The sequence below is a fragment of the Scophthalmus maximus genome, chromosome 5 (assembly GCF_022379125.1).
Source record: "Scophthalmus maximus strain ysfricsl-2021 chromosome 5, ASM2237912v1, whole genome shotgun sequence".
Classification (NCBI taxonomy): Eukaryota; Metazoa; Chordata; class Actinopteri; order Pleuronectiformes; family Scophthalmidae; genus Scophthalmus; species Scophthalmus maximus.
This window is the reverse complement of record NC_061519.1, coordinates 3,691,818-3,717,711: the sequence shown is the minus strand read 5'-3', so window position 1 is coordinate 3,717,711 and position 25,894 is coordinate 3,691,818. Positions and strand designations below refer to the sequence as shown.

The 25,894-nt window shown below is 42.0% G+C and overlaps 1 protein-coding gene across 2 annotated transcripts in view; it reads right to left on the bottom strand.

Moving 5' to 3' along the window:
* Window positions 1–25,894, bottom strand: part of khdrbs3 (KH domain containing, RNA binding, signal transduction associated 3) — a 104,418-nt gene that overhangs the window by 38,033 nt on the left and 40,491 nt on the right. For both annotated transcript variants that reach the window (XR_007030806.1, XM_035635412.2), the window contains 4 exons: window positions 21,911–22,029; window positions 11,332–11,448; window positions 3,865–4,011; window positions 2,811–2,950 (listed from right to left, as the gene is read on the bottom strand). Coding sequence is in view for 1 of the 2 variants with exons in the window: in XM_035635412.2 (XP_035491305.2) it covers window positions 2,811–2,950; window positions 3,865–4,011; window positions 11,332–11,448; window positions 21,911–22,029 (523 nt within the window). In the remaining variant the exon portion in view is untranslated. The remainder of the gene's footprint in view (window positions 1–2,810; window positions 2,951–3,864; window positions 4,012–11,331; window positions 11,449–21,910; window positions 22,030–25,894) is intronic.

The window sequence follows — 25,894 nt, the reverse complement described above, 5'->3', positions numbered from 1 at the left end:
CAAACCGAAATGTGTCCAAAACTAAGGACATGGTTTTTGATTTGAGGAAATCAGCTCCTACTCCCAAACACACAGTTATTGAGGGAACTGAGGTGGATCGGGTGGAGGATTACAAATACTTGGGTTCTGTTTTAGACTATAAGTTGTGCATTCAGGCTAAGGTGGCTATTTCCAAGAAGATTCAACAATGTCTTTACCTCAAGAAAAAAATGAATTCCTTTCATCATTTTAATGTGTGCACCAAAATGACGACTTTGTTCTTTATGACTTTCATTGAATCAGTCCTGTCCTTTACTGTCGTGACATGGTTTGGAAGCCTGAATCTGGCGAACTGGAACGAGCTCCGATTGTCAAGAGTTGCCAGCAAAGTTATTTGGGTGACTCAAGTTCAGCTCTCTGACATCTATGACCTTCATCTCTTCAGGGAGGTCAAGGGCCCATTGCAGAAGATAGCCACAGTTCCCACACATAGGACCAAGAGATTCAAACTCTCCTTTGTATCTACCACATTTAATATGTGGAATTTGCACAATGATTGCACCAGCACACCTTTTCTTGCAAACTGGACATTGGCTCATCTTTGTCTCCTCATGTTGTGATTCTGTATTGTGCTGTGTTACTTATTTTTTTTCTCCCTGTCATCTGTCAGCTATTTGTTTTTAATGTTTTATTCATGATGGCTTGTTTGTCTTTTTTTAACGCCTGGCTGCAACCTAATTTTCCTCGGATGGGGAAGGAATACAATTTATGCATGGAGAGAAGCCAAGAGGTGTGATAGTGATCAGTGAAAGGAAAAGGCAGAATTAGTGCAATAGTTCTTCCTAATTGAAACGTTACAATAATTTTTGACAGCTCTGTCCAAAAAAACTAAAAACTAGACTCACTTGCATACGATGTATAACCTCTGCTGTCCAGTTTGTATCACTTTGATGTACAGAAAACATCCTGGTAAGTTCATTAAATCACCAGCCGTTTGCAAAGTTGCAACTTTAAAATGATAGCAGTGACACTCAGGTTTGTTAGTTTCATGCCAATCATCTGTGTTTTCTCATCTCCTTTATAATTCCCGCAGAGCTCTGCACACAGTCAGCATAACTAGGAATATCAGGGCTCATTTTCCTGCCCTCGGAAGATGCTGTTTTGCTACCATTCATTCTTGTAGAATATGAGAAACAACTTCTACAGAAAGAGAGAGAGACAGCGATAACACATCACATTGAACAGGAACTCTCTGTCGGGCCTCTTTGAAGTTTTATTTGTCCTGTATCAGTTGGTGATGGTGCATTATGATGTACTGTTCTCGCTGTCAGTCAGCCAAAGCCAAAAAGTCTTAAATAACAGAGGGTGTTGAGTGTCTGTGCCTCCCGAAGGTAAAAACAATTCAACTCTAAACCTATAGCACAGATTAGACTGGCTTCACCATTATACTAATTTCTGGGGCCTCAGATAAAAAATATAGTTACACTGCAAAAATATCCAGAGAGCTTTACTGTATCACTCAACTAATTAGGTATACCTATAACTGAATCTGATTCTAAGAAGAAAAGCAGAGCAATAATTATAAATGACAATGTGTAATTATTTTGTACCAAACTAGAGCTGGGGGAGTTGTTGTGTGGGAGCAGGGAGTTGTGGCTCCTGTGCTTCAAACATACAGCAAAATGTGAAATTGGCAATGATTGTGACATAAAATCTTACAGGCAGCTCTGTCTTATAATATGTACATTATATTCATGTAATGCATTTGAATGCACTGCACATTCTAGTACGACCGGCTGATTGTACCACCATCTCCCTCTGCCTTCACCACTCCTGTGTATATTTTTTGCGCCTTGTTCGACCTCCCCCTTTTTTTTTATTTCTGTTGTAAAGATTGTCATTTTAAAATGTTGTGAGGAATACATGGCTCAGATTTCTCTCCTGCTGTGATGTCACAGTTGGACTCTTTTGGGGTAACCCCACCTGCAATCGGAGAATCTCCACTTTTCTGGTGAAGGGGCGTGACATTTCCTACACATTTTAAACAGACTTGGCCAGCTGGCCAATCACAGATGACTGTGATTTATCGGGAGGAGGGGTTACAAGAAATCCAGGTGTTTTTGACGCTGGGTGAAAAGAGGAGCTGCAGGAATGTACAGTATGAGAACACTGATGAAGTAAATGTTGCGGGGTCAAGATCACACGTTCAACACGTTTTTCTAATTTATTCATTTTTCCCCCCAAAGCCTGGGAAACTGACAGGCATCCCAGTTCACAGGCTGACCTGTGCCGTGAGGTCTCATTTGTTCTCAGCCCTGGGATCGCTACAGGAGCTGATTGTGTAATGAGCTGTTGCCTTAGTAAATCAAGAGCCAACGCTTGCGCCGACACATTTTAGTAAATCTGGTCCAAATTGTTTAGGCATTTCGACATTCCCTGACAAATACAGAGGGGAAAAAAGGAAGGTCTCTTTCAAGAAATAATGCCTTAAAAAAATAGTAAAAAATAGCATGTCACTTTAATGTGACATGCCTGTCTGTTAAAATAAAAACCACACGGGGAAAAAATAATTGATTACTCGTATAATGGTACCCGACACAGGCGGTCGTAAATGTGCTCTAACTCTAAATGACACCAATAACTAGGAAACTGCAACAGGACACCGAACACATCCATTTTCAGAAGAAGAAAAAAAAAATGCAGCCTTCCCAGTCGCTGCTTAACTGTAAATAATACCCTGGTCCCCAGCTGAACCAAAGTGTACGTACAGTACAACAAATGCATACATTCACACACACACAAACACACACACACACACAGAAGCAGATTACCTGGGAGGCCCCGGAACAGGTGTCACTCTCGCACGGGCGACTGACTTGCCCCTCACCGATGGCACCTTGGCCTCCTCCGAGCCACCGTTAAGGTATGTGAGCTCCTGCAGCTGGGCCTGTCTGATCTCATCATTGTAATCCTGCACACAGAGAGGCAAGCTTGTGTTCACACACACACACACACACACACATAAACACACAGACAGCAATAGACTTGCTTTCAGTTACTCTGTATTAAATTACGTCCTTTATCTCCAGGGCTACAGCCCCGGGAATATCTAATTAATGTACTTTACAGTACTGCCGTGACCGCTGTTCCTGAGGCGGCTAAACATTTCAGATCTCCCGCTGATAAATCCTGGGGATCCTATTTGCCTTTATCTTCTCACACGGTTGCTGTTGTTGTGTGTTTTCTGCCACTAAATTTAAAGACGTTATTAACATGGAAGTAGGGCCTCAATCGTAAAACGACGGGTATGATCGTCATGTGTTTGCTCTATCGATGAATACGTTTCGTGGTGATGCTGAGAAGTGGTAACACGGGGAGGTGGGGGTAATTAATGATGAGATGTAAATCATCATAGCTCTGAGCATTGGAGAGATCATCCATAATGAATGGGGGAAGTGTAAATAAGCTCCATGCCGCATGTTGCTGCCAAGGAGGGTTTGGCTGCTGCAGGAGACGTTCCCTCCTGCGCTCTTTTATTCCTTGTTATACCCTCAAATTCAAAACCGGAATCGTGCACACACAAACACACTTGATCAGATGCTTTCCAGACACACACACACACACACACTGCGATGGTCCTGACAGAATATGCGGTGCAAGTTACAGACAGAGAGTGGGTGAAAGAGCGGGGTTGTCTCCGCTGTTGCTCACTGGCTTCACTGTGAACTGGCTGAGGATGAGTTGGCCGGGGCCAAAGGGCAGCTGCAAAGCAAAGAGGTTCAGGGGGAGGGACAAGGATAACCCAGCGCAAGTCTCTGTCTCGGTGTGTGTGTGTGTGTGTGTGTGTGTGTGTGTGTGTGGAGAGGCAGAGACAAGCGAAAATACCGGTATGAGAAACTTCTTGATCTCCTCCAGAGCGTGACCCATCCTGGCGTAGGCCTCAGCTGGCGGGGCGAACACCTCGATGAGGACGTGCAGGTCTTCGTTCAGGTGGTGATATTTGGCCTCGCCGCTCTGCCGTAGCTCTTCTTCCTGATGCGACAAGGAAACAAAGTGTGGTGTCACATATCCCCTGTACAGTGTCAAGAATAATCCGTCTCCTCTACAGTGGAATTAGGAAGAGGTTTTGATGCTGCATGGTGCCGCGGAGCTACCGAGAGACAAACAGAAAATATTTGCGTGGGTCGCTTGTATGCTTTTATTCCGGCAAACAGGAAATCCCTCCAATCCTTTCGGCTGCAGGTGTCAAACGTGACCGATTGCCTCTGTCCTCGCACAGCTGCCTGTCCTCATAACAAATGTTCAGACCGAGTATGTGCTCTCGTGCTCTTCATCACGATATCTGCTCTCTTTGTTGCATTGTTTCTCATGTGTCGTGACTGTAGCTTCATCAGAACTAACACAGCAACTCTGGGGGGACAGGGTATGTTTTAGAGCGATATTGTAAATGAAAAATTTAAACAACAGAGAGCCTGAAGTAAAGAAATAACAATGTAGACAGTGAGTTAAAAAAAATTTAATTAGTGATTAACTGACAATTAAAAATTTGCCGGCTAAGTTTCAGCCTCAAACTCGTACAAGTTATGGTTTGCCCAGATTGACTATTTTAACAAATCACTATCTCATTTGATAATAAGACAACAGTATAGGATAATCAAGTAAGTACTCTATGTCAGTTTCATCAACAGATCCAAGTCATGGACACTCTGTTCGACTATGAGGAGACCTCTGAAGTGAAGTGCTGAAGAACTAACAGTGAATGTGTTGCACTAAAGGACTAAGATCTGACCGATTTGTTTTGTCACCTATATTTTTACAGAATTATAATTACCGCTTATATGAAGTTCATCATCTCCTGAGCCAATCCCAAAATTGATGGATCAATATATTCTAAAATTAAGCAAATTCAAATTCTAGCTATGTTCACCATGTTTGCCATCGTGGTTTAGTTTGTTAGCATGCAAACATAAGCACACATGCCAAGTTCAGCAGAGAATGATGGGAAAGTCATTGGATTTATTTTAGGTATTTGGTCATGAAAGGAAGTATTGAACTGAAAGATTTAGACTTTGCGGAATATAATTCATTCTAAAGAGGTCTAGAATGTCTGCACCAATTTCATGGCGATCCATTTGATTGTTTTTGATATATTTCAGTTCCACGGATGTCTACCTCATGGCAATGACGTGGGAAAAGTCAGGACGTCGTCAAAATTATTAGGATTCATCCTTTGGGGGGTCATAAAGAAATTGTGGCAATCCTTCAAATCGTTCCTGAGAAATTTACGCCAAGGTGGTGGACAAACCAAACACCACAGCGCTCCCTACAGTTATGATACCAGCATGGATACAAATGTAATTTTAAAATGTCAATGAAATGTGTTTACTGCTCCAAACTATTAAAAAAGTGTGTATGATCGCAGCTGTTGGGAGACAGAGCTCGCTCACGGCGACCTTTTTTTCCAAATACTACACTGATCCATCCATCTGTATGGTGGAGTATCGTAAACAGCTACAGCAAGAGAACGCTCGGCTTGTCAGGTCAGACATGCTGTGGCTGGCGCTTCCAAATACATAGTCTCTACAAAAACACAACTGCTGCACCAGACTTACATTGCACATGGCGTCCTCGTTTCCATACGTCAGACTCAACAACATGGATCCCACAGTAACACACTTGATCCACAAATATCTTGACCCACCCAACAAACCCAAAACCTTCATTTGGCCCACATATAGCGTAGAATGATGGTACTTGGGCGGCCCACTACTGTTTTTTCGCGAGATCTGGGCCACAAGCAATGCTACATGTCAGCCTAGAACTAACCAAATAAACAAAAACTGGCCCAAGTCTAGCCGAGAGCACAGCATCTCGGTCAGAAAAAGGCCCACAATGGATTTGGGATATTTGGGCCACATTCTCTATTTTACATGTGGGCCACTTCAGGCTCACTTCCATTTTGACCAGGCCAGAAGAAGGCCAGCAGTGTTGCAACATGGCCCAAATTTCTGAAATTGTATAATCATTTTAATTAGCATAACATCACCTGACATGAGGAATTGTTGTGTTTTCGCATCCTTTGAATGAGCCCTTTGCATCAACATCAGGAGCGACTCCTGTTTCATGTTGCACTCCAGTGTTTCTACAGTTGGCCAGAACCGATAAAACCAAACAACGGCTTCATAGTATACACATTCACGTTTTTACGTTACTTGAAGGCCACCGTATAGATTCTCCTACACATTCGGAAAGGGAGGGGGTATTCAGTGGGTTGCAATCTGCAACCTCGGCACTAGATGCCATTCAATCATACACATTGGTCCTTTGAGCAGGCGTAGCTAGAAATGAAGGCCTAAAGAGCATGCATCTGTTGATGAGTTCCACTCAAAATCACTGAAAGTGGAGCAGATTAACTCCTAGCTCCTTGCTTCGTTTTGAGTGCAATGGAAACCTCTACCCTGTAAACGGTGACGGGGCCACATAGGCCAATCAGGCGCGACAGAAGCGGGCCAGTGTAATGTTATTGATGGCAAGAAATAGGACAGAAAACCCCCCAAATGTCTGCCACCGAACTGCAAAAAGGAAACAACAGGTTATATGCGTCCCAGTTTCTCCTTTTCAAAAATAAAAATAAAGAGTCTTCTCGGGGGCCTTTCCAATGGCAGCAACTTCCTCTTCCCCTTCTCCCTCTCCCGCACCATGCCATGTCACCTAATTATAAATAACCTTCTTTTAAGAATGCCTGTGGTATGTTAATGATATGTTAATTCCCCCCATAAATCTGCGCTTTACGAGCAGAGGGCTCCTTTGCACATACCCCCAGCGCTGACGGTGATGAGCAGGGTGGGTAAGTATGGGTGTTGAGAAAGAGACAACTTCATGCAGATCTGTCTCTCCTCTTCCCTTTCATGTGTTCTTTGGGATATTTGCATGAAAAAAAAAAGGACACGAAAAACAATCATTATTTTGTCCTTTAACTATCATCAGACCATCGAGTCTAATGATAGCATATGTCACCTGAGGACTCGCTTTCTTTAAAAAGGATCGCTCCATCTTTACGATCCATCTAATATGTTCAAGTGTCAGTGTTATACCTCGTGAAACCATTCTGTACGCGAGAACACATCATTTGTATGGGATAGTTTATGTCGAAGCAGTTTTCTTACATGGGGGGGCCTCTCCCAGCGCCGATAAGAGGCACTCATGATCCAGCTCAGTGCTATAGCAGCTAAGCAGCCCACGGCAGGAGATTATAGCTTTCTGTTTGGCATATCTATTGCCAGCATCTCCCTTCAGTTTACACTTTTTTCTTTTCTCGGTATAAATCTGCTCATGAAAAGCCGCTCACCCGGGAAACAGAGGGGCCATGGCGCGCTGGACGCAGGAGCTCCTGCAGACGGAGCTGAGAGCGAACGCAAACGATGTCAACGCTCCGGGCATCCACATTCAAGTGAAATATTTAAGGACAGACACTGGAGAACGGGGCCCAATTCTATTATTCTGTCTGAATGACAGGTGACGCATCACACTGTGCAATATGGCAGTGTACTGTGGTGATGTGCTGCTCTGCTCTGTCAGCCATGTTCGTCTGCACTTCTGACATTGGCAGTGGCTTATAAACACAAAGGGGCAGATTTCCTGTTTAACCTAGTAATATATGCTTTCCAGTGTTGGGTTCAACAAGTGCATTTATCCCTCTGCCATGAAAAAGACTGTCTTCTGTGAGTCCATACATACATACATACATTCAAATTGCTATTTTTATTACCTCTGCCAAGGATGTATGTTTTCACCCCCGACCGTTTGATTATGTGAAAATGAAATTAAGGATTTCTATAAAACTTGTAACATGGGTCAAGAAAGAAACAATTCAATTTTGGTGAGGATCATGACAAAAGGGCGGATCACTTTCTTTAACACTGCATAGATAGGGCTTTGTTGACATTTCCACAGATTTCCGAGCGAAATAATGCATGGATCTTGATTCAGAAATAAAAATCCTGATCCAGCAGATTTAAATGTGGTTTCATAAGAGGACTGTAGCCCAACACTTTTGGGCAACACTGGAAGGTCTAGACATCTATCGGATGGATCGCCTTTTGGTTCATATGCACCATGAATGGGTAATTTTCTCATAGACTTCTATCGAATAAACCAGTGGAGTCGCCCTCTGCTGGTCCCTCCAGTCACTTCTGCATTGGCTATATTTCCCAGACCCGGTGACTACGTCCATTTTTTATACACAGTCTATGGCTGGTCCTTTTCATTGAGCACCATCATCTGATACAATTTTTGAATTGTCCAAAACTCATGACCAAACACAGGCCCGTGAAACATTACACCTGCTACACAGCAGCATGTTGGCATAATGACAGTGAATATGCTAGCATGCTGAGCTCAGCATGTAGCTCAAGTACAGCCTCACAGAGCTGCTACCACTCTGTTACGATATGACTTACACCGTGAGATCTTTTATATTATACCTTTTATCTTATTTTTGTTCAGCTAGTTTTTGGCTTCCGCCGATTACACAGCTATGTCATCCATTTCAAATGAATCAAAAATGTAAAAATAGATCTCCACCTGTGTGGAGACGGCACATAGGAAGCGATGAAAGTCTACAAAGCCTACTGCACACGACTGGTAAATCCTTCGGGCAAGACAAGAACAAATTCTTTGCAAAGGGTGAAAGGACAGAGTAATGAAAGGGGTAAGGAGCATACAATGACAATATGATAATGACAATGTAGAAAAAGGTAACTGCTTTAGGTTTCAATGATATGACAATGACATAGGTCATTATGAACCGAGTGTTTTGCGCTGTAGTTTAGCGCAAAACACTGCTTGACCTTTTATCTGCCGTGATTCACATCCTTGCTAATATGATTACACTTGCCCTCCCTGGTTTGATATTTTCATTGGAGTATAGTTCTTATCACAGAACAGTAGGCTATACAGACCAGTCCTCACACACAGTGAAGGTACAGTATTTCCCCGCGGCCGCTCGCCAGAAGCAACGTGATGAGAGTGGTGTTGATTGTTTCGTCTGTCAGGAAAATTAAAAGTGGGAGTCCCAAGTCCCGTGGAGCAAAATGGATGAGTTAATCAAGGCGCTGACGAGGAGGAGGGGGATTGGGCTGGACGGAGCCTTTGCATCATCCTGCATCTAACAGCAGCAGGAGAACCGAGGTGGCGAGACTCTGACTCTGCCTTTCGACCTCACTGCAAGCCCATTCTCGTCAACGCGCTACGTCCAGGTCCCGCAGCAGCAAATATTTGAGCAATTCTCTCGGGCCTCTCTGTAGCGTCTCCACCAAATATAAGAGCTTATAAAGGGGATCTACTGAATGCTGTACAGTTTCACCCTCAAACACAGCTGTATTTCATGAGCAGCAGGACTATGATAACATATCCTAGTCTACTGTAACACATTCAAATCTACTTTTCCTTGTCGGTCAGCTGCGATCCCAAAAGTACAGTACAGTATGCATTCTATCAAAATAAGTAGAAACATGTTGCTCAAGGCGACAGAGCCCCGCTTGGTACTTCTGAAAAAAACACCAGCTTTGTTGTCGACTTGAAAAGCCTTGTGGGTAAAAGTCGACAGGTCTTTTCGCTCCGCAGTGGCCCGGCTGTCTGACCCGCGCGAGGAAATGTTCAAGTGCCGAGCATTGTACAACGACACACACGCCGCGCAGCCGCAAGCCGAGAGTCGGCAAGCGGCTGCGGATGAAGAAGCAGGTTTGCGGTGAGGGTGTGTCCCCTTTCTTCTCCCCTTCAAAAGAGGGAAGCAGCTCTGCACGGAGAAGACTGTCAGTCATGAATCCCTGCAGTGGGGCTCGTGCAGACAGGTGAGTGCTGCGGAGGTCAGCACAACTCCGTGACGGGGCGCTCGGAGAGGACTCAACCATCAAAGACTATTTATTGATCGCGGCGATCAAAAACGAGTGTGCGGCACAATAACGAAAAATCATCGCCACCGACAAATCACCTCTGACAAACGGAGAGAGAGAGGTGAGACGCAGACCAGCTAAGTGAAGTCCATTTATCTCCGGGTTAACCAGTCCACTCGGAGCCATTTATATCCTCTCTTTATGCAACAACACCATCATGGAATATAGAAGCCGTTTCACTGGATGGTGCTTGCGGATTGCAGTTATTGCCTTTTCATGAAATCCGTTCCTTCTAAGGCTAAAGCCTCAAGTACAGTGTGTACTGCAGAGGTCTCATGTCAGAGCTCATATGAAAACAACGGAGCGCTGTCTTGCGCAGAGGCTGCACAGATCTGGCTGTGTTTTCTTCACATAGAGAGAGAGAGAGAGAGAGAGAGGGAGAGAGAGAGGGAGAGCAGCATCACCTCACCAACATTTCCATAAACTTTCCAAATTAGTTTTTCAAAATGAGGCCGTTTTTCAAAAACTGCGTGCAGTCCACAAGAGCCCCGTGCGCTGTCAATCATTTGCAGTTCCGAGTTGCGGAGGACGATCGGCTTACATCAGACAAATGTAACAACAAAAAAGCAGTGTTTTGAGGCCATTTCGAAGTCAAGTTGTGATAGAATCGTAATTCAATTAGAAGTTTTAAAGTTTTCGTCTAATTATCCACGACACATCAACTACATTTCAAATGAGCCGCGGTCGAGTCAGAATTTCAGCAAATGAAACAGTTTCGGAATATTTAATTCAACAAATTAAGTGGAAAATATATCTCCCTAATGTTGAAAACATAAAAAATCATTTAGTTGACTGACAGGAAATTAATTAGAGACAATCCTGAAAATCAATTAATGAGCCAAAATTGTGTGTGTGGTGGGGGGGGGGGGGGTGTCACCAGTTACTGCTTCTATAATGGGACTTGTTTTTTCTTAGTTTTATCTGATAGTAAAGTGAATATTTAGAATGTTTGATTGTTAGTCAGACAAAAAAATGGTATTTACAGTCATCACATCCCAACATTTTTTACTATTCTAAACATTGTATGCCCCAAAAAATTATACATATATTGACTGGTTATCTTAATAATTATTATATTCTGACAATCTATCAATCTGTTCTATTCAAGAACAGAGAGGCTCATATCTGTCTTATGGAAAGCTGAGGAAAACTGGAAGAAGAGGAAGAAGCCGCCCCGTGTCAATGCCTTAGTTGGTCAGAAAATCTGAATTTTCATTGGATGTCATAAAAAAAGTACCTTTCTGAACTTTAAGCATATGCCGAGCACACCTTCACTTCAAACCAGAAGCGACAGACATGGAGCAGCAGACCGAGATAAAGTGAGGTCAAAGAGTGGAAGGAGCCGGGAGAGGAGGAGTACGGGATGAAATAATAAAAAACAAGGGCTGGAGTGTTTTACCTTTTCTTTGTCTCTCATGGATCCTTTCCCGAGAATTGACATCTTTGTGAGAGTGTCCTCCTGTAGTCTCTTTAACGAGTTCCCGCGTGGCCCGAGGAGTTTGCCGACAAAGTTAAACTGCAACAGAAGAGCGAGAGCGCGGATCAATCAGAATCTGTGTGTTTGAGATTAACAGCAAAGGCTTTTCAACCATGGTGAATGATGCCGATGAAAACTTATGAGAAATTTTTTTTTTCTGGCCCATGTCTCTGTTGAATCAGTGTGAAAGCACATCTGAGTTATCTCTTACCCCAGGTTCACGTGTGTCACCTTTACATGGGTTACACTTATACTCTGCATGATTGACTTCAACTTAGCATCAAGTTAACAATAAATTCCCCAGTATGCACAAACATTAAAAAAATGCAATTTTATTTATTTGGCATGCAAACACATATTTTATCAGTCTTGCAAATATAAACCTTATCAACCAACCTTTGGTGTCCCTAATGGACAAGTCTATTACTGGTACATATCAGTCATACATACGTGTTTGATATTGATTTAATATATTTATTCAATATATGATGGAGTTTCCACGTGGTTGCCATGTTCCCAACAAAAGAAAATGTCATGTAATAAAAACATACAATAAATACATTATGTATGTTTTACAAAAATTGCAAGGAGATGGCAGGACTTTTTATAGTCTGTAGTAGTGCTGCGAGCCTCCATCTCAGGCTGCACCTACAGCCTCCATCAACAATATATGTTATAGATAATCGTGACAATAACTAGGTGAATATAACAACATTTTCATCAACTCAGAAGTCCTAAAGTTCGACAGGCCGCTGAAAATAAAGAAGAAACAAACTGAAACTACAAAACTGGGTTGCGTCAGAACCTGGATATTAAAAAGTGAGTCGGACATGTCCTCTTCATCCTCAGTGAACAGTACGCACAAGTGCAGTATAGACTAGGGTAGACTGGGTATATCCTTTTATTATTTTTCAAAGATCAATATACTCTTTCAACACTCCTGGGCAAACAGGAGTACAACTTGTGAACACGAGGACTTTGACATTTTGTGCTGACAGGATAATATTTTGTGAGAGCAAGTTAAAATCGTCAAAAGTTGATTTAATAATCACCTTTCAGGACTTTGGAACGCCATGGAACCCTGTGTTATCAACACGTACAATAATTTAATAAGATATATCCTGACATTTAGTCCTTAGGTTAGGCTCCCACACTTCCCACAATGCTCGTTGTTGTATGAGATCAAGGGATGCCACTTTGGTATTCTGAGACTCGAAAAATCTCTCTCTAAGCCACAGAAAATAGCAGACGACAACTGCTTCCACAGGCCGAGCAGTTATCCATGTGTACCGTACATGCGTGTATGTATGTATGTAAACGTGATGAAGATATACATTACATTAAAGGGTACATATAATGTTCAGATTCAGGTTCATCATTTTTATTTTAAGTTACTGCTTGAAAAGGTTTACATGCTCTAATGTTGAGTAAACACATCAGTTTCCTCATACTGTCCATTCCTGCATCTCCTCTTTCCTGCCTCCATCTGAAACGCTTGGTTTTAGCTCCTGTCTCTTTAAAAGCCCTCGCTCCCTAATGAAGCCCAGTCTGCTCTGATTGGCCAGCTGGCCCACTCTGTTGTGATTGGTCAACCGCTTCGACCTCCGCACCCGCTTTGTATGGGCACTTCACGATGGCACGGAAGCGTCGGACTGACAAACCGTTCCGAGATCTCCAGGAGCAGTGTTGTCGGGGAGAGGAGCTCCCTTTACCGACGACTTTGGGCTTTTTAACTTTACAGACCTTTCACATACATAAATAACTTATAAAAAACTAACGCGAAGGGAAAAACTGAAATAGCATAATATGTCTCCTTTAAATGTGAAACATGTGCACTCCAAAGTCATATTACCCTGACGGTACCATGATTGTCCATTGCTTTACTCTTCGAATCAGTTCCAATCACTTCACACATTCATTGCAATATCTGAATATGAATTTTCAGTATGATCACAATGTGTTTGTTCGAGCTAATCACGTCACAACCACATCTGGTGCTTTGCTTCGTCCATCACCGGCGACCTGGCTATAGATTGCTCCTCAAGGTCACCGTGGTGTTTTTGCCGTGAAAACACAAATGTTTCGAATGACTATATGTGGAGGCAAGTCGCGTTGCAGACGGCCATCAAAGTCATACTACCTTAGCACGGCGCGAAGCACAACTCCACCAGCAGCTGGAGGTGGTCAGAGAGACAAAAGGAGAGCGGTGCTTTTCTCCCCCTGCGCATGTTTCCCTTTAACAGTGAGTTATACAGCTGTCTCCCTCAACTATCTAGGTCATCAATTAGCCAGCAGGAGGTAAAAAAAACCATCCAGTTTTGTTCTACACCTCGCCCATACCTCTCCTGCCTTTTGTTGAGGAAGCAAGTGCTTATTAGGAGGCTCCTGCCAATTCCTGGGTGAGGGATTTGAGAGGTGAGCCTTAGTGATTCTCTCTAATGCAGTATCCTGACTGTCTGGTTTTTATCCCAGCCAGGCTGAACACCAGCAGCTCTCAGCTACCGTATGTTCCACAATGTTCCACAAAGTCCTGAGACTGGACGCGAGCATACAGTGCCCTGTTCGGCACTCGCCTCACAGTAAATACCATGCCCCACTGTGCTAATTCCAACCCTGCTATTGCAAATGGGAATAAGTGGCCTCCTGCAAAGTTCTGACCTTTGTCCCATGAATATGTAAGAACAAATCTACTTCACAAGTTCCACTTCTTTTGAGTGTGCAGCCTTTTAAGCTGCCCCATCTCCATCCTCAAAAAAAAGCTGCAGCACCTCCGATGAAATTTGCACACTGATTAACTTCAAATACAGTATATCGAATGCGACGTGTATTGTTGTTTCGGGGAAATTCAATTTAAAGTTATCTAAGCAAACAAAATCTGGCCCGCCTCTAATGTATTTGAGTGTACAAAAGGGTGATCAAAGGAGACAGCGGAGCCGGGGCGAACAGAGGGTGTCAGGAAACGCTTTAAATGTGCTGAGTTTAACCGATGTCCCGCGCATCCATCATTTCCACCTGAGTAGAGCCTTGATCACTGAGCTGTGCCGTCTCTTGAACAATGATTTGCAGAGCCAGATCACACAGCCGACATCTCGCCGTGTTACTACAGCTCCTGTGCACCCGCTTCCTTCAGACAGGTTGGGAATGGGACGCTCTGTCTGCGATGTGTGTGTGTGTGTGTGTGTGTGTGTGTGTGTGTGTGTGTGGATTTCTCAGCTTCTCCCAGTGCTGATGGATAAAAACGCTTGAACAAGGAGAAAAGCTTGGGTTTATTTTTTCGATCAAGAACAAAGTGCAACTGGGTTGGTTTCAACATAATAGCGTAGGAGCCATTATCCACTGTGAATGGCATTGGCATCAGGCAGTAAGGGAGCAGATTTACAGTAACAAGCAAATCAGACAGACTGTGAAACTTAACGAAGACATACATTTACTGTGTCTGCAGACTGGGTTTCATCAGGGACATAAATAGAGTCGGACTTGTTGTTGAACTGAGGCCAGTTTAGAAAATGCAACGTTGTCTGTCGCAGACAGTTTACAATATAGAAATGAATCTGTTGAATGGGAAAAAGGTGAAAATGTTCTCAGCCTGAATCCAAATCTACTCTAAATAACTGATCGACCAGGACACCTGAAGAAACAAAAAACCTTCTTTTAATTAAAGACCACTGTATTAATTTCGGAATTCAATTATGTCAGATTTTGAAAACAGTCAGAGGTAAACCAATTACTGACCTGTGGGCAAGTTTTTAATTTAATCAAACTGTAAAAAAAATTCCACGCAAACATAAACGTAGTGTTCACTGGCAGACCTGTTTTTTTTTTTCATTCTCATTCAATTTTAATTTGGATGTATGTACTATGTTTAAACCTCATCTTTCCTGCCACACCTGTTTGACTTCTGTTATCTGGTTTTATGCTGCCAGTATTAAATTTAAAATAATTACATAACATTGAATAAATTGAGTTTGACATGCTTGGGGGTTAAGACTGTGATGTCTCCAGTAAGAGTCTGGCAACGGACAGAATAAGAAAAATTGAGCATAGGTTCACCCAAAAGTATTAAAGGTGACATATTATGCAAAATCACTTTTTCAGTGTTCATAGGAGTGTGTATCTATGGAGCCTGCCGGCTGTTCAGATTTCTCTCCCACTGTGATGTCATAGTTGGACTCTTTTGGGGGTAACCCCACCTGCAATCTGAGAATCTTCACTTCTCTGGTGAAGTGGCGTGGCATTTCCTACATATTTTAAATCGGTTGACCGATCACAACAGACTGGGCCAGCTGGCCAATCAGACCGGACTGGGGTTTGTCAGGAGGCGGGGCTAAAAGAAAATCCAGGCGTTTTAGACAGAGGTTAAAAATAAGGGGGCTGCAGGGATGGGCAGTATGAGAACACTGATGCCTTTACTGAACATTAGAGCATGTAAACCTTTTCAAGTGGTAACACAAATTAAAAGTATGAACCTGAATATGAGCATAATATGTCACCTTTAATAAATGCTGCTTTTTTAAAAAAAAAAAGACGGTCTTGGATTCTTTACAAAACAATCGGCATCTGTGGAAGGGCCTCAGCCACCTCACAAGCCTCAGTCAGTTTGTGGCAATGTAACTAACTGTAACTTTGTTCGAGAGTACGATGAACGGCACCTTTAGAGAACAACAGCTTGACATGATGATGGCTGTAATCTGGGTTTTACTATTACCTGACTTTGCAATGACGTCTCCTAAAAATCCCATTTACTGTATATACTAATTCGTTTTGCCAATTATGTTTTGATGAGAAACGTAATTGCTGGCTGGATCTTTTTTTTCTTCCCAGTCTAGTACAGAAAAATATTTCTGCTCGCAGGCTGTAGAGAAGGAGACGGGTTTGTGGTCACAGGTTTAGACTGCAGGAACACGTTGGGTAAGGTTGGAGAAAGGTTGGCTTTACGGTTTTAAATCTTAAAACAATGAAGGTGTCATCTCTCAAGTCAGCGTACGCCACCATTCTTCTCTAACTTTGATCACATGCCTAAATGTATCTATAAAAATGTTCATTGTGCTTTGATTGCTAAGATTAATTATTGCATTGCAAGAGTAGATATCGTATGAAAAAAATATGTCAAACTTTTGAGACTTTGCATATATTCTATGCTATATATTCTATTCTAAAAGATGTTTGAACATTATGTTAATAAAAAACATATCTCATATGGCAATATGCTTTTCTCAAAAATTATATATTGTTAAATGCTATCAAATTTTCATATAAGTGACATAATAAGTTAAATGTTATAACATTTCTAAGGGACAGGTTGGCTCTTGAGGCCCTGACTAGTTTTTAATCTAATCTAAACCTTCATTGTTACAGCTGATTGTGCTTGAATGTTGTATACTGCTAAATTAATTTGTTTTATCAAATCACCAAATAGAAATGTATTGAGGCAGAACAATATTGTAGTTAATGCAGAGAGAAGAAACAGAGGGAAAGTAGAGCCCCTACAGCTCATTTTAGCAACCAGGCTTTAAACAGTAGCAGGTTAATGGGGCCATGGGTATAACCTTTTGTAACGTATTCTCATTTTAGACATACACTGTTTTGATCCTCTTCAGGCGGCCATACATGATATAGGGATATTGGTTTTGGCATTATTTTAAGTTCTCGACTATTTAAAAAGAGATCATGAGGATTTGCTTCATATTTAGTTGGCTAATGCCAGTAAATGTCAGACAGAAGTCTTAATCTTGATATTTAAACACATCATCTCCCAGTCAATACATTTGCGGAGGCTCACACACACATGTCCTCATATGGACAATCCAAATATACAAGTCTTACCGAACACATAACTGTAATCCCTGCTGTTTATCAGATATCAAAATCCGTCTGGGGTTTGGCTAATGCTTGAGTTATCACGAGGGATTATGTGGCTTACAAAAACCTGCCTGGGCTCCTGTCCTGGTTCATGTCATTAGACTTTGTGAGAGGATTGTGATGCTGCTGCTTCTGCTGCTGCTGTCTGTAATCACCAGAATAAAAGCTGATGTGTTTAATCACAGGTTGTTGCCTGCTGCGCCCGCTCTGGTGCCAGTTGCACGCAAAAATTTGACTAAAAAATAAGAAGCCATGACTGAAACTATACAAAAACAGGATTCAGAAAAGACAATGGGTGAGTGGAAAGACAAGCGGACACAAGTAGAGAGATAACGTATGATTAATCACACTTAACTTGTGGGGGTGGGCATCTGAGATCTTTTCATCATGTGCTGAATTTATCAGTGCAAGACTGGCGAAAGGTGTGCTCACACAGAGCCAGTGCAGACATCGTGCCGTGGACAGCAGGACGGGAACGACGGCAAGAGGATAAATCACCACTCCCAGCGCAGAGGAACGCCACGGTCTGAACTGGAAATAAACCAGTGGGACTCCTCACGCCTTGCTAATGGCCTGCAGTGCTTTTTCTGCCTGAGACGGGGGCCAACGGTTCTGACAGTTGTACAGAAGAGCACTGACAGCAAATCCATGTTCAAAACGTGGGGTATTGTTCTGGTTCCCGAGTAGGTGTGACACTACGTGTCACATCAGTTGAATCACGATTTAAAATATGTATGACGCTAATTGGATACTTACAGCGAGGACTCTCACACTGGCGTGGTGATAGGGGAAAGTGTTGTCCCACATCAAACATGGCAGTTGTGCCCTCACCGCAAGAATATCCTCCAGCTGCTTCGCTCGCTTAACATGAAAATGAACCGTTCACTTTATTATGTGTGCCGACTGTGTTACGCCACATGTCTGCGTTTTTCCACAAAATTGAAAATATGTCTGTGGTCCCCACTCTTCCAATGCATTGGCAAGATGGTGACAGTTGAGAGTAAGAAGTGTCCATCATGTGCATTGTTTTACAAGCAACCTTTTGAAAATTGAGCCAAATTGGCGCAGTGCATGTTGCCATTTGCACTTATAGACTCAAGTGCAAGAATAGACGTATGTGAAATTTCTATTTGAATGAAATTGTCAAACTGTGAATGGAATTGTCTCACTTTATAACAAAAAAAGCTGTTGGGCAAGTATCTATATGACATAAAAGAGGAAGAGAACTTTCTCCATAGTATTTAAGTGTCCGTTACACGACAGAACCGTGCAATGCAACACTGTTATTTAAATCACTCTTCTGTCTTAGAAAGTCCAGAAATCCATCAGTGTTTGGTTTAAAAAAAATCACCCCTGAGGAACAGCTCTATCACTGGAGAATCGGCAGAGTGGAACTTGTCCTTACCTGCTTCATTTTGATGAAAAGCTATGTTTGCAGAGGACGGATTCTAACCTCTCGGCACATGCGTGTAAATGTCTATTTGGAAAAAAAATGGCTGTGCCACTTCAATGCCAAAAGGCAAAAGGTGATGCTCGCAGCTCAGGATTTTTTTTTTTTACAACATTCAAGTCAAACCGATCACTCTTGTCATTGCTACCTGTCACACAGAACAAATTGAATTTGTCTTCCTCCGGTGGCTTGTTGGAGCCCTAAACAGCGTATTAGTGGCTCTACTTATCAAAGCTGTCAAAGCAAATCTGTTTAGCTGCGAACCTGGGAGACTCCGATCAGCCTCTAGATGACACTGCATACAGTGCATACGTAGTGAACGCTCAGTGCTCGCCAGGATTATTTCGGCAGGATTGATTTCAGCTTTAAAAAAGAGTGCATGTCAGTACCTGGTGACTAATGACTGCTAATAATTCAAACGGAGAAGAAAAGGTCACGACTACAATGAAATATCTCCCTTCCTGCTTCTGGCATTCCAACAACTTAGTTGGACCATCCACAAAAGGGATTAAACTTGACGTGCAGACATGTTTAGCCGGGCTACTGTAGCAGCACGGCTCAATGGACAGCATCTAATGTATGTCTCTTGGTCTGCCACTTTGGTCCAGACCGACTGGAACCAGTGCTGTATGTATGAAGTTTGCTACTGGTGCTCTTCCTGGTGAATTGTGATAATATTTGGACATTTTGCAAACCTTTAATTTGACCAGCAATTTGGTTAATGACAGAAGAAAAACTAAATGGTATTAGCCTCCGTTTAGCTCTGATTAGGAAATGTTGGGAGAGAAAGTGAAAGAAGGTTAATTTCAGAATTAGTCGTCACAGTTATGGGATAATCAAAGAAATTGGACTCATGCCAATATCCACTCTAAAATAATCTTTGGTGTGTTTTCATGCAATAAACAAATCAGTGCCATCTCCCAATTCCTTTAAAAGCAAGGTGCGCTGTGCACCCGCCTATGTACGTGCATGTTACTATTTCATTTTTTTTTATTCTATTGCTTACTATTTTAACAGTGAAATATTGCAATGCTCCACTGACTTCAGACCAAGCTTTTGTTGGTCAATTACTCAGATGTGCATTTTTTTAAACAAAAAACATGGGTCATGGATGAAAAAAACACAATTGCGGCATGAGTAAGATAAGGAACAGAATCTTTTTGTTTAGCATTTGCAAAAATCAATACTTTATAATAGTAGTGATTTTTTTCCCACAGCTTGATTCTGAATGTTTCCTTATTTTAAAGCAAGGATTCTGTCGACTGAGGATGAGTCGCCGAGCTGATATGACTCAATGGTGGGTCTTCAAGTAAATGGTGGGTGTGGACTCATAAAATCTCATATTGCTGATTTTACACCCAGCAGCTTACCGTATTATTTTACCGTGCATGTCATTAAAAACCTAGTGATTGTGATTAGAAAAGCACGAGGAATCTAATCCCAAATGCTCCTATAGGGCATTGTTTGACTGCAGCATTTGACTCCTGTGCTGTTTGCTCCCTGCTGCCCTTTCCATCCACACACTACAGGTCTCCAGTGCACTTCCCCCTGGAGGGCTGAGGTGAAAACTGGAGTGATGTCCTCGTATACGAGTGGCCCTCTCACTTTAACATCAGCCTCCCCATCGTGCTCCCAGTGGGAAATCCCTGTCATGCAGAGAAGCGTGCGGCGGCAATAAAAACTGCTGCGTGGCTCCTTGTGGCGGCTCAGGCTGAAGTGCTCTCAAATGTGGCGACTGTGTTATCGCTCAAAAGCGGCTTCACGCGGAGGTCGTTGAGAAAGCTGACTGTCGAGGACTCAATACTATTCGGTGACTTTCGGTGCCGCATTGCAAATTCACCCTCACCTTACAGGCAATTCAAACTTGAAAAACACTTGCAAGCACATGTCATAAGACATTTGCACACTCAAGGCAATGAAATCCACAGTGACAATATTCCTTTGAATCTCATGTTAATAAATATTCATTGACCAATAATTATACAGAGAAATGAGCTGATCATGATGCTGAACCCCTGTGTATCTGACAAAATAACACAGCTGCAGACTTGTCAGTCTCACACACTAACATGTATCACCTTGTTGTTCTAATTACTAAGTACTCTTCTCGCGGCATCTGGTGGTAAAATTGCAAACCAAAACCAACTGAGCAACCGACAGGGGACACATTTCTGTTTTCTGGCAGCGGCAAAAATTCAACACAAATCGGCATATTCTGAACCGTTTTGTGCAACAACCGTATTCAACACGACGTAGCAAACATGGCGGCTTACACGGAGGTCAGGTCCACCTCATGTAACTATATTTACCTCATTCAAAGTTGACAAAGAAAACATTGGTTCTTTATGGTGATTTTAAATATATGAAAACATAGTTATGGACAATATATTCAATTTCTGTGAATACGTTTCTTCTAAATACTACACACTGTAGTTTTTAAGTCATGGTACAAAACTATAACATGTAGTTGTAATATTATGTAGTTTGTACAGTTAAATCATCAATATGATATCAATGAGCGTTCATTTTGGAGAATGCCATTCCTGACAGTATAACATGACAGGAAACGCTAAGACGTCTCACTCAGCTGGATTTGTTGGGACTTCAGAATCAACTAAAGGTTGGACAGTGGTGTTATAGAGTGACGGTTCTTCTTGGACAAACTACCTTTGACGAGATGGAAAGCAAACAATCTGACAACAGTCGAGTTCCATTTAGGCCTACCAACATTGCCAATGCTAATCATAGCTAAGCTCACTATCCTGTGCGATGTTTCACTGCACATATCATCATATGCCAATTCAGTAGATGTTGGCCCAACCCTTAATATACAGATAACGATCGCAGGTTTTACGAAGGTTGGAGTAAAAGAGAGGTATGTGTGAATGAGGGAGAAGGTGTGAGGATTACAGTTGTAACATTTCCAAAGCCAATTCCAACGGCAGGAAGTAACATCCCTAATATAGTTCTACCCCAGTTCTGTCAGCCAACAACTGTATGCCGTCTTCCAGAAACGCTACATCTAATAACATAAAGCATCAACAAAAACTTTCAAGTGGCTGTTGTACGGAGTTTAAATCAAAAAGTGGAGCAGTTTTTCATTATCTATAAATAACACACTATAACAAATTCTCTATCTGTGCACATCACATTCTTGGGAGAAGTCTCTGGTGGTGGGATGGTGGCGCTTACTTTAGGAAACTGCTTGACTGGTATTAAAACTTTCTGGCCCAGTTTCATGTTCTTGTTGATGACGACGTCGATGAACTTCTCCTCCTCCTTCCCCTCGTCTTTCTGGAGCTTTTCGATCTCTAAAAAAGAAGGGAAGAAAAGTAATGAGTCGGGGGGGCAAACGGCAGTTCAAAAAAAAGGGTCTGTAACAGGACTTAACAAATACCATATATCTCCATTATCAGTTGATAGAATACTTCTGAATTTCAGGAAGTGCACTTCAGCGTTTATTGAATCAGGATTCCAAGATGACACTGGCCACGTTTCCCTCAGCTTTCAAATATAGGAAGATTTATGTGCGTCTGTCCGCCAGCCTTTTTTGTACACTCCGCTCAGGCTGTAACTCTGGTTTCCATATCAGTGAGCACAGGTTTTGGTTTTTGGCTTTGGACCGCCACATTGGTACCAAACCGCACTGTGGCTACCAGAGGGTTCCAGCATGAAACTACAGCTCAACCCAAACCAGAGAAGCCAAAACACAGGTTTCAGCTTCTCAAATGTGAATATATACTTGTTTCCTATGTTTTAACCACATGTCTTTGGTTTCTGCATGCATCTTACAAACCAAGATATCTGATTATGTCAGCTTGGGCTGATTGATTTAACAAGAACGTAATCGACTGATTAAGTGTTTATGAACATCATAATTCTTTGCCGGCCAATTTGTCAGATTGTATCAACCTTCTAATCTCACTAGATAACGAGGCAAATTAGTTTATTTTCCAAAATGTTGAACTGTTTCCTTTGATCGCATGATTTCTTAATGTGTCTGAAGTGTTCAGGAGGAATACAAAGTGACACCTTCAAACCCAAAGATCTCATAATCACAATAAAAACACAAAGCAGAAACATCTTTGTATTTCATAAGTCGGAGCTCGTGTTTGGCCATTTCTCTTGCCATATAACTATGGGGAACGCCAACAGTATCACAAGTTAAGGTCAGGCTCCTGGTCATGAGGACGACCACACTGTAAATAGTCGTCTGTGGCTCTGGAGGACTTACATCAAGACTGACTGAGAGTAAGCTGGTGATGTCATGGGGTTATCTCTGTTTGGGACTGGAGACTGCAAATTTTAAAACACCCAGTTTAACAAGCCGGCAGGCACTGGGAAAGAGTTGAGTAATTCTCCGCAGATTTGTCGGCGCAGTAAATAAACCTCACGCGTCTTTTGACAAAAATTGTTAGTTTCCTTCAGAGTCGTTTATCTCACCTATTGGCTGACGCTCAGTCATCTTGATACGTGGAGCAGACACGCTAATTCACTTGTACAGACCAAGGGGCCAACTCCAAATATACAGTCTATGGTACAGACGCGACATGTGCTAGAGTCCCTTTTATGTTCCAAATAAGAAAATTTAATAAAATGAAGGGGAGGACACGGGAGCCTGCACCCCCGGCGACCAAAACTATTGTCTGCTACGCGTCTTCATTTGGGAGAGGTAGACTTTGATGTATTTGGAGATGTAACCTTGAACGTTCAATCAGATGGATAACATCTGTGTTTGACTGCCAGGGAAATTGTTTTGCGGATAGGGCAGCTGAAAAAGGTGCAGTGGAGGCTATGACAAAGACCCCCGGGCGAAAGGCCCGGCAAGGGGAAAGGGTGAGGCAGAAGGTGAACTCCATCATAGATTTATTACTCCAACGTAAAATGATTTTAAGTGGAAATAAAGAAAAGAAAATGCGATTAAATCATCAGCCATCATCATACTTTAGCTTTTCAGTTTTTGTTCTGATTGGCTTTTTTGAAGCCTGCTTCGAAATCAGACGTGATGATGATTAGATTCAGGCAGAAATAAGGTCTGTTATCTGAAAAGCACGATTAATTCAAAGATGTTCAAACATCACATAACCAGATACAACACATACCCATTTTTTCCCCCCAATTGCACGAGATGAGAAATGAGCCAAGCATACAGTATCAGCGCTGCATACTAAAGAGGAGGTTGTGATTTCTCAACAAAGCCGTGCAGCATTACATTTGCAGGATGTAATTAAAACCTCTGATATGAGTTTTAACGACGGATAAAACAAGTATCATGAGATGGAGATATCTTTAAGCCTCAGTTTATCCCAAGGGGGTCCAGAGAGTGCACAAATTCCGAGAAAAGACAACATTAATATTAATGCATCGCCTAGCAACATGCCGAGATGGTTTCCTCCTTCCACCAGGCATTGTCCTCAGAACATTCAGGCTGTGATATGTTGGGAGATTATGACTGAGACTGTTTCAACTACAAACCTTTCTGCACAAATAAACCCCAGCAGGGCTCTTCAATCAGTCAGCGGGCGTAATAAGCAGCCAAAGTAAATGAGCCGCCGCTCTGCACATGGAGAATCTGAGAGTCAGCTCGTGTGAATTAACTAACCACAGTGAGAAGCACCCTCCACCTTCCAGTCATTAGCAAGTGTTCAAAAGAAAGAGATTGGAGCATGAATCACCGACAGGGCACAGTGTGCCAGCAGTGGAGGGTCCTTTCTTCCAGCTGCAAATGGATTGTGCGTAGCGGGATGTTCCCATTTGAAGAGCAACATCACCTTTCGTGAATCGGCGCCTCTGACTCCTGTATCTCAAAAAAGCATCTACAGGGGTCTCTGTGTCAATCGTTATGGTTACTGTTCATTCGGTGAATATGCATCTGTTATGTTAGCAATGAAATTGATACAGTGGGTCAGATTAAGCTTCCAAAGCTGGACTGAGTAAATTAAATATTGAAGATTTCCTTAAGATATGATATGTTTGATTCTATGAGCTCAGGGGGAGCAGCTCAGTCTATATATTATTGAATATGTACATTATGTACACCACGTTCCCTGGTTGAGTGCTAGAGTTACTGAAATATGCGTTTTCTTGCTCCTGAAGAGCAGCTGACTTATATCCATCACTTTGCTTCCATTTGATGATGGAAGGTGCAGCAAACTTTCAACTTGATCCTTCATCCTTCTGATTTGGGAATTTCTGGGGCAATTCAATTTGGGGGATTATTTTGGCATTTGTGGCCATCCTTCAGAAACACGGTGACATTGCCACAATACAAGTCTGACCCGGCAAGGTACATGTGGGGTAAAGAAAAGTGAGGACAAAGTAAAAATCAGTATTGAACCTTTATTACAAAAACATATTAAAAGCTGGATACTGGACTCAAAGCAGGTGTTCACTCTTTGTGATTTTTTTACCTTTCAAAACGGTCTTCCGTAGAAACTGGCCAAGATTAGAAAGTAGGCAGGATGTGAACTTTTTTAATTAAGTTTTTTTTTTTTACTCTTAACATACACACATACAAAAAAGTACAAAACCAAAGCTATCTTGTTGAGCCGTCTGCTGTTATCCCGATTGGTGTAAAATCCACTCTGAAGGACAGTGAGTTCTCAATGACTTGACAAAGTACTTTGTTCCAAGCACACCACTCCAAAATTAAAAAAATTAAAAACAAAAAAAGGTATAAAAAAATATTCTTTGAATTTTTGTTATATCAAATGAATCAAAAGATCAAAAGGAAAAAACCAACATGTTCCAGCTGCAGCAACCTTCCTCATACGTATTCAAGAATATGCTGTATAAACCAAGTGGCTCCTCCAGAGCCCATAGAGGCAAACTGAGCGAAGAATAACTTAAGAAAATTAAACATTTCATTCAATATTTCATTGATTTAATCATTTGAGCAGATGATTCATATTGGTTAAAATATTATTCACATAGCCTTTCCTAGACTTACAAAATAAACTGAGTTCACAGTTATAAAAATAAAACCAGAGTTGTTAGCAACTTTTTTTTAAATCATTCCTTTAAGAAGTGATCATGAGGAATCTGGTTTTCCCCCTGAGTTCTTCACGTTTGCAAATTTTTGAGAAAGCTTTGCACCTAATGACACATCTCAACTTTACAACCTTTGCACACATTAAAAATATATTTGCAGTCTATAAAATGCATCCGTCTGCGTGA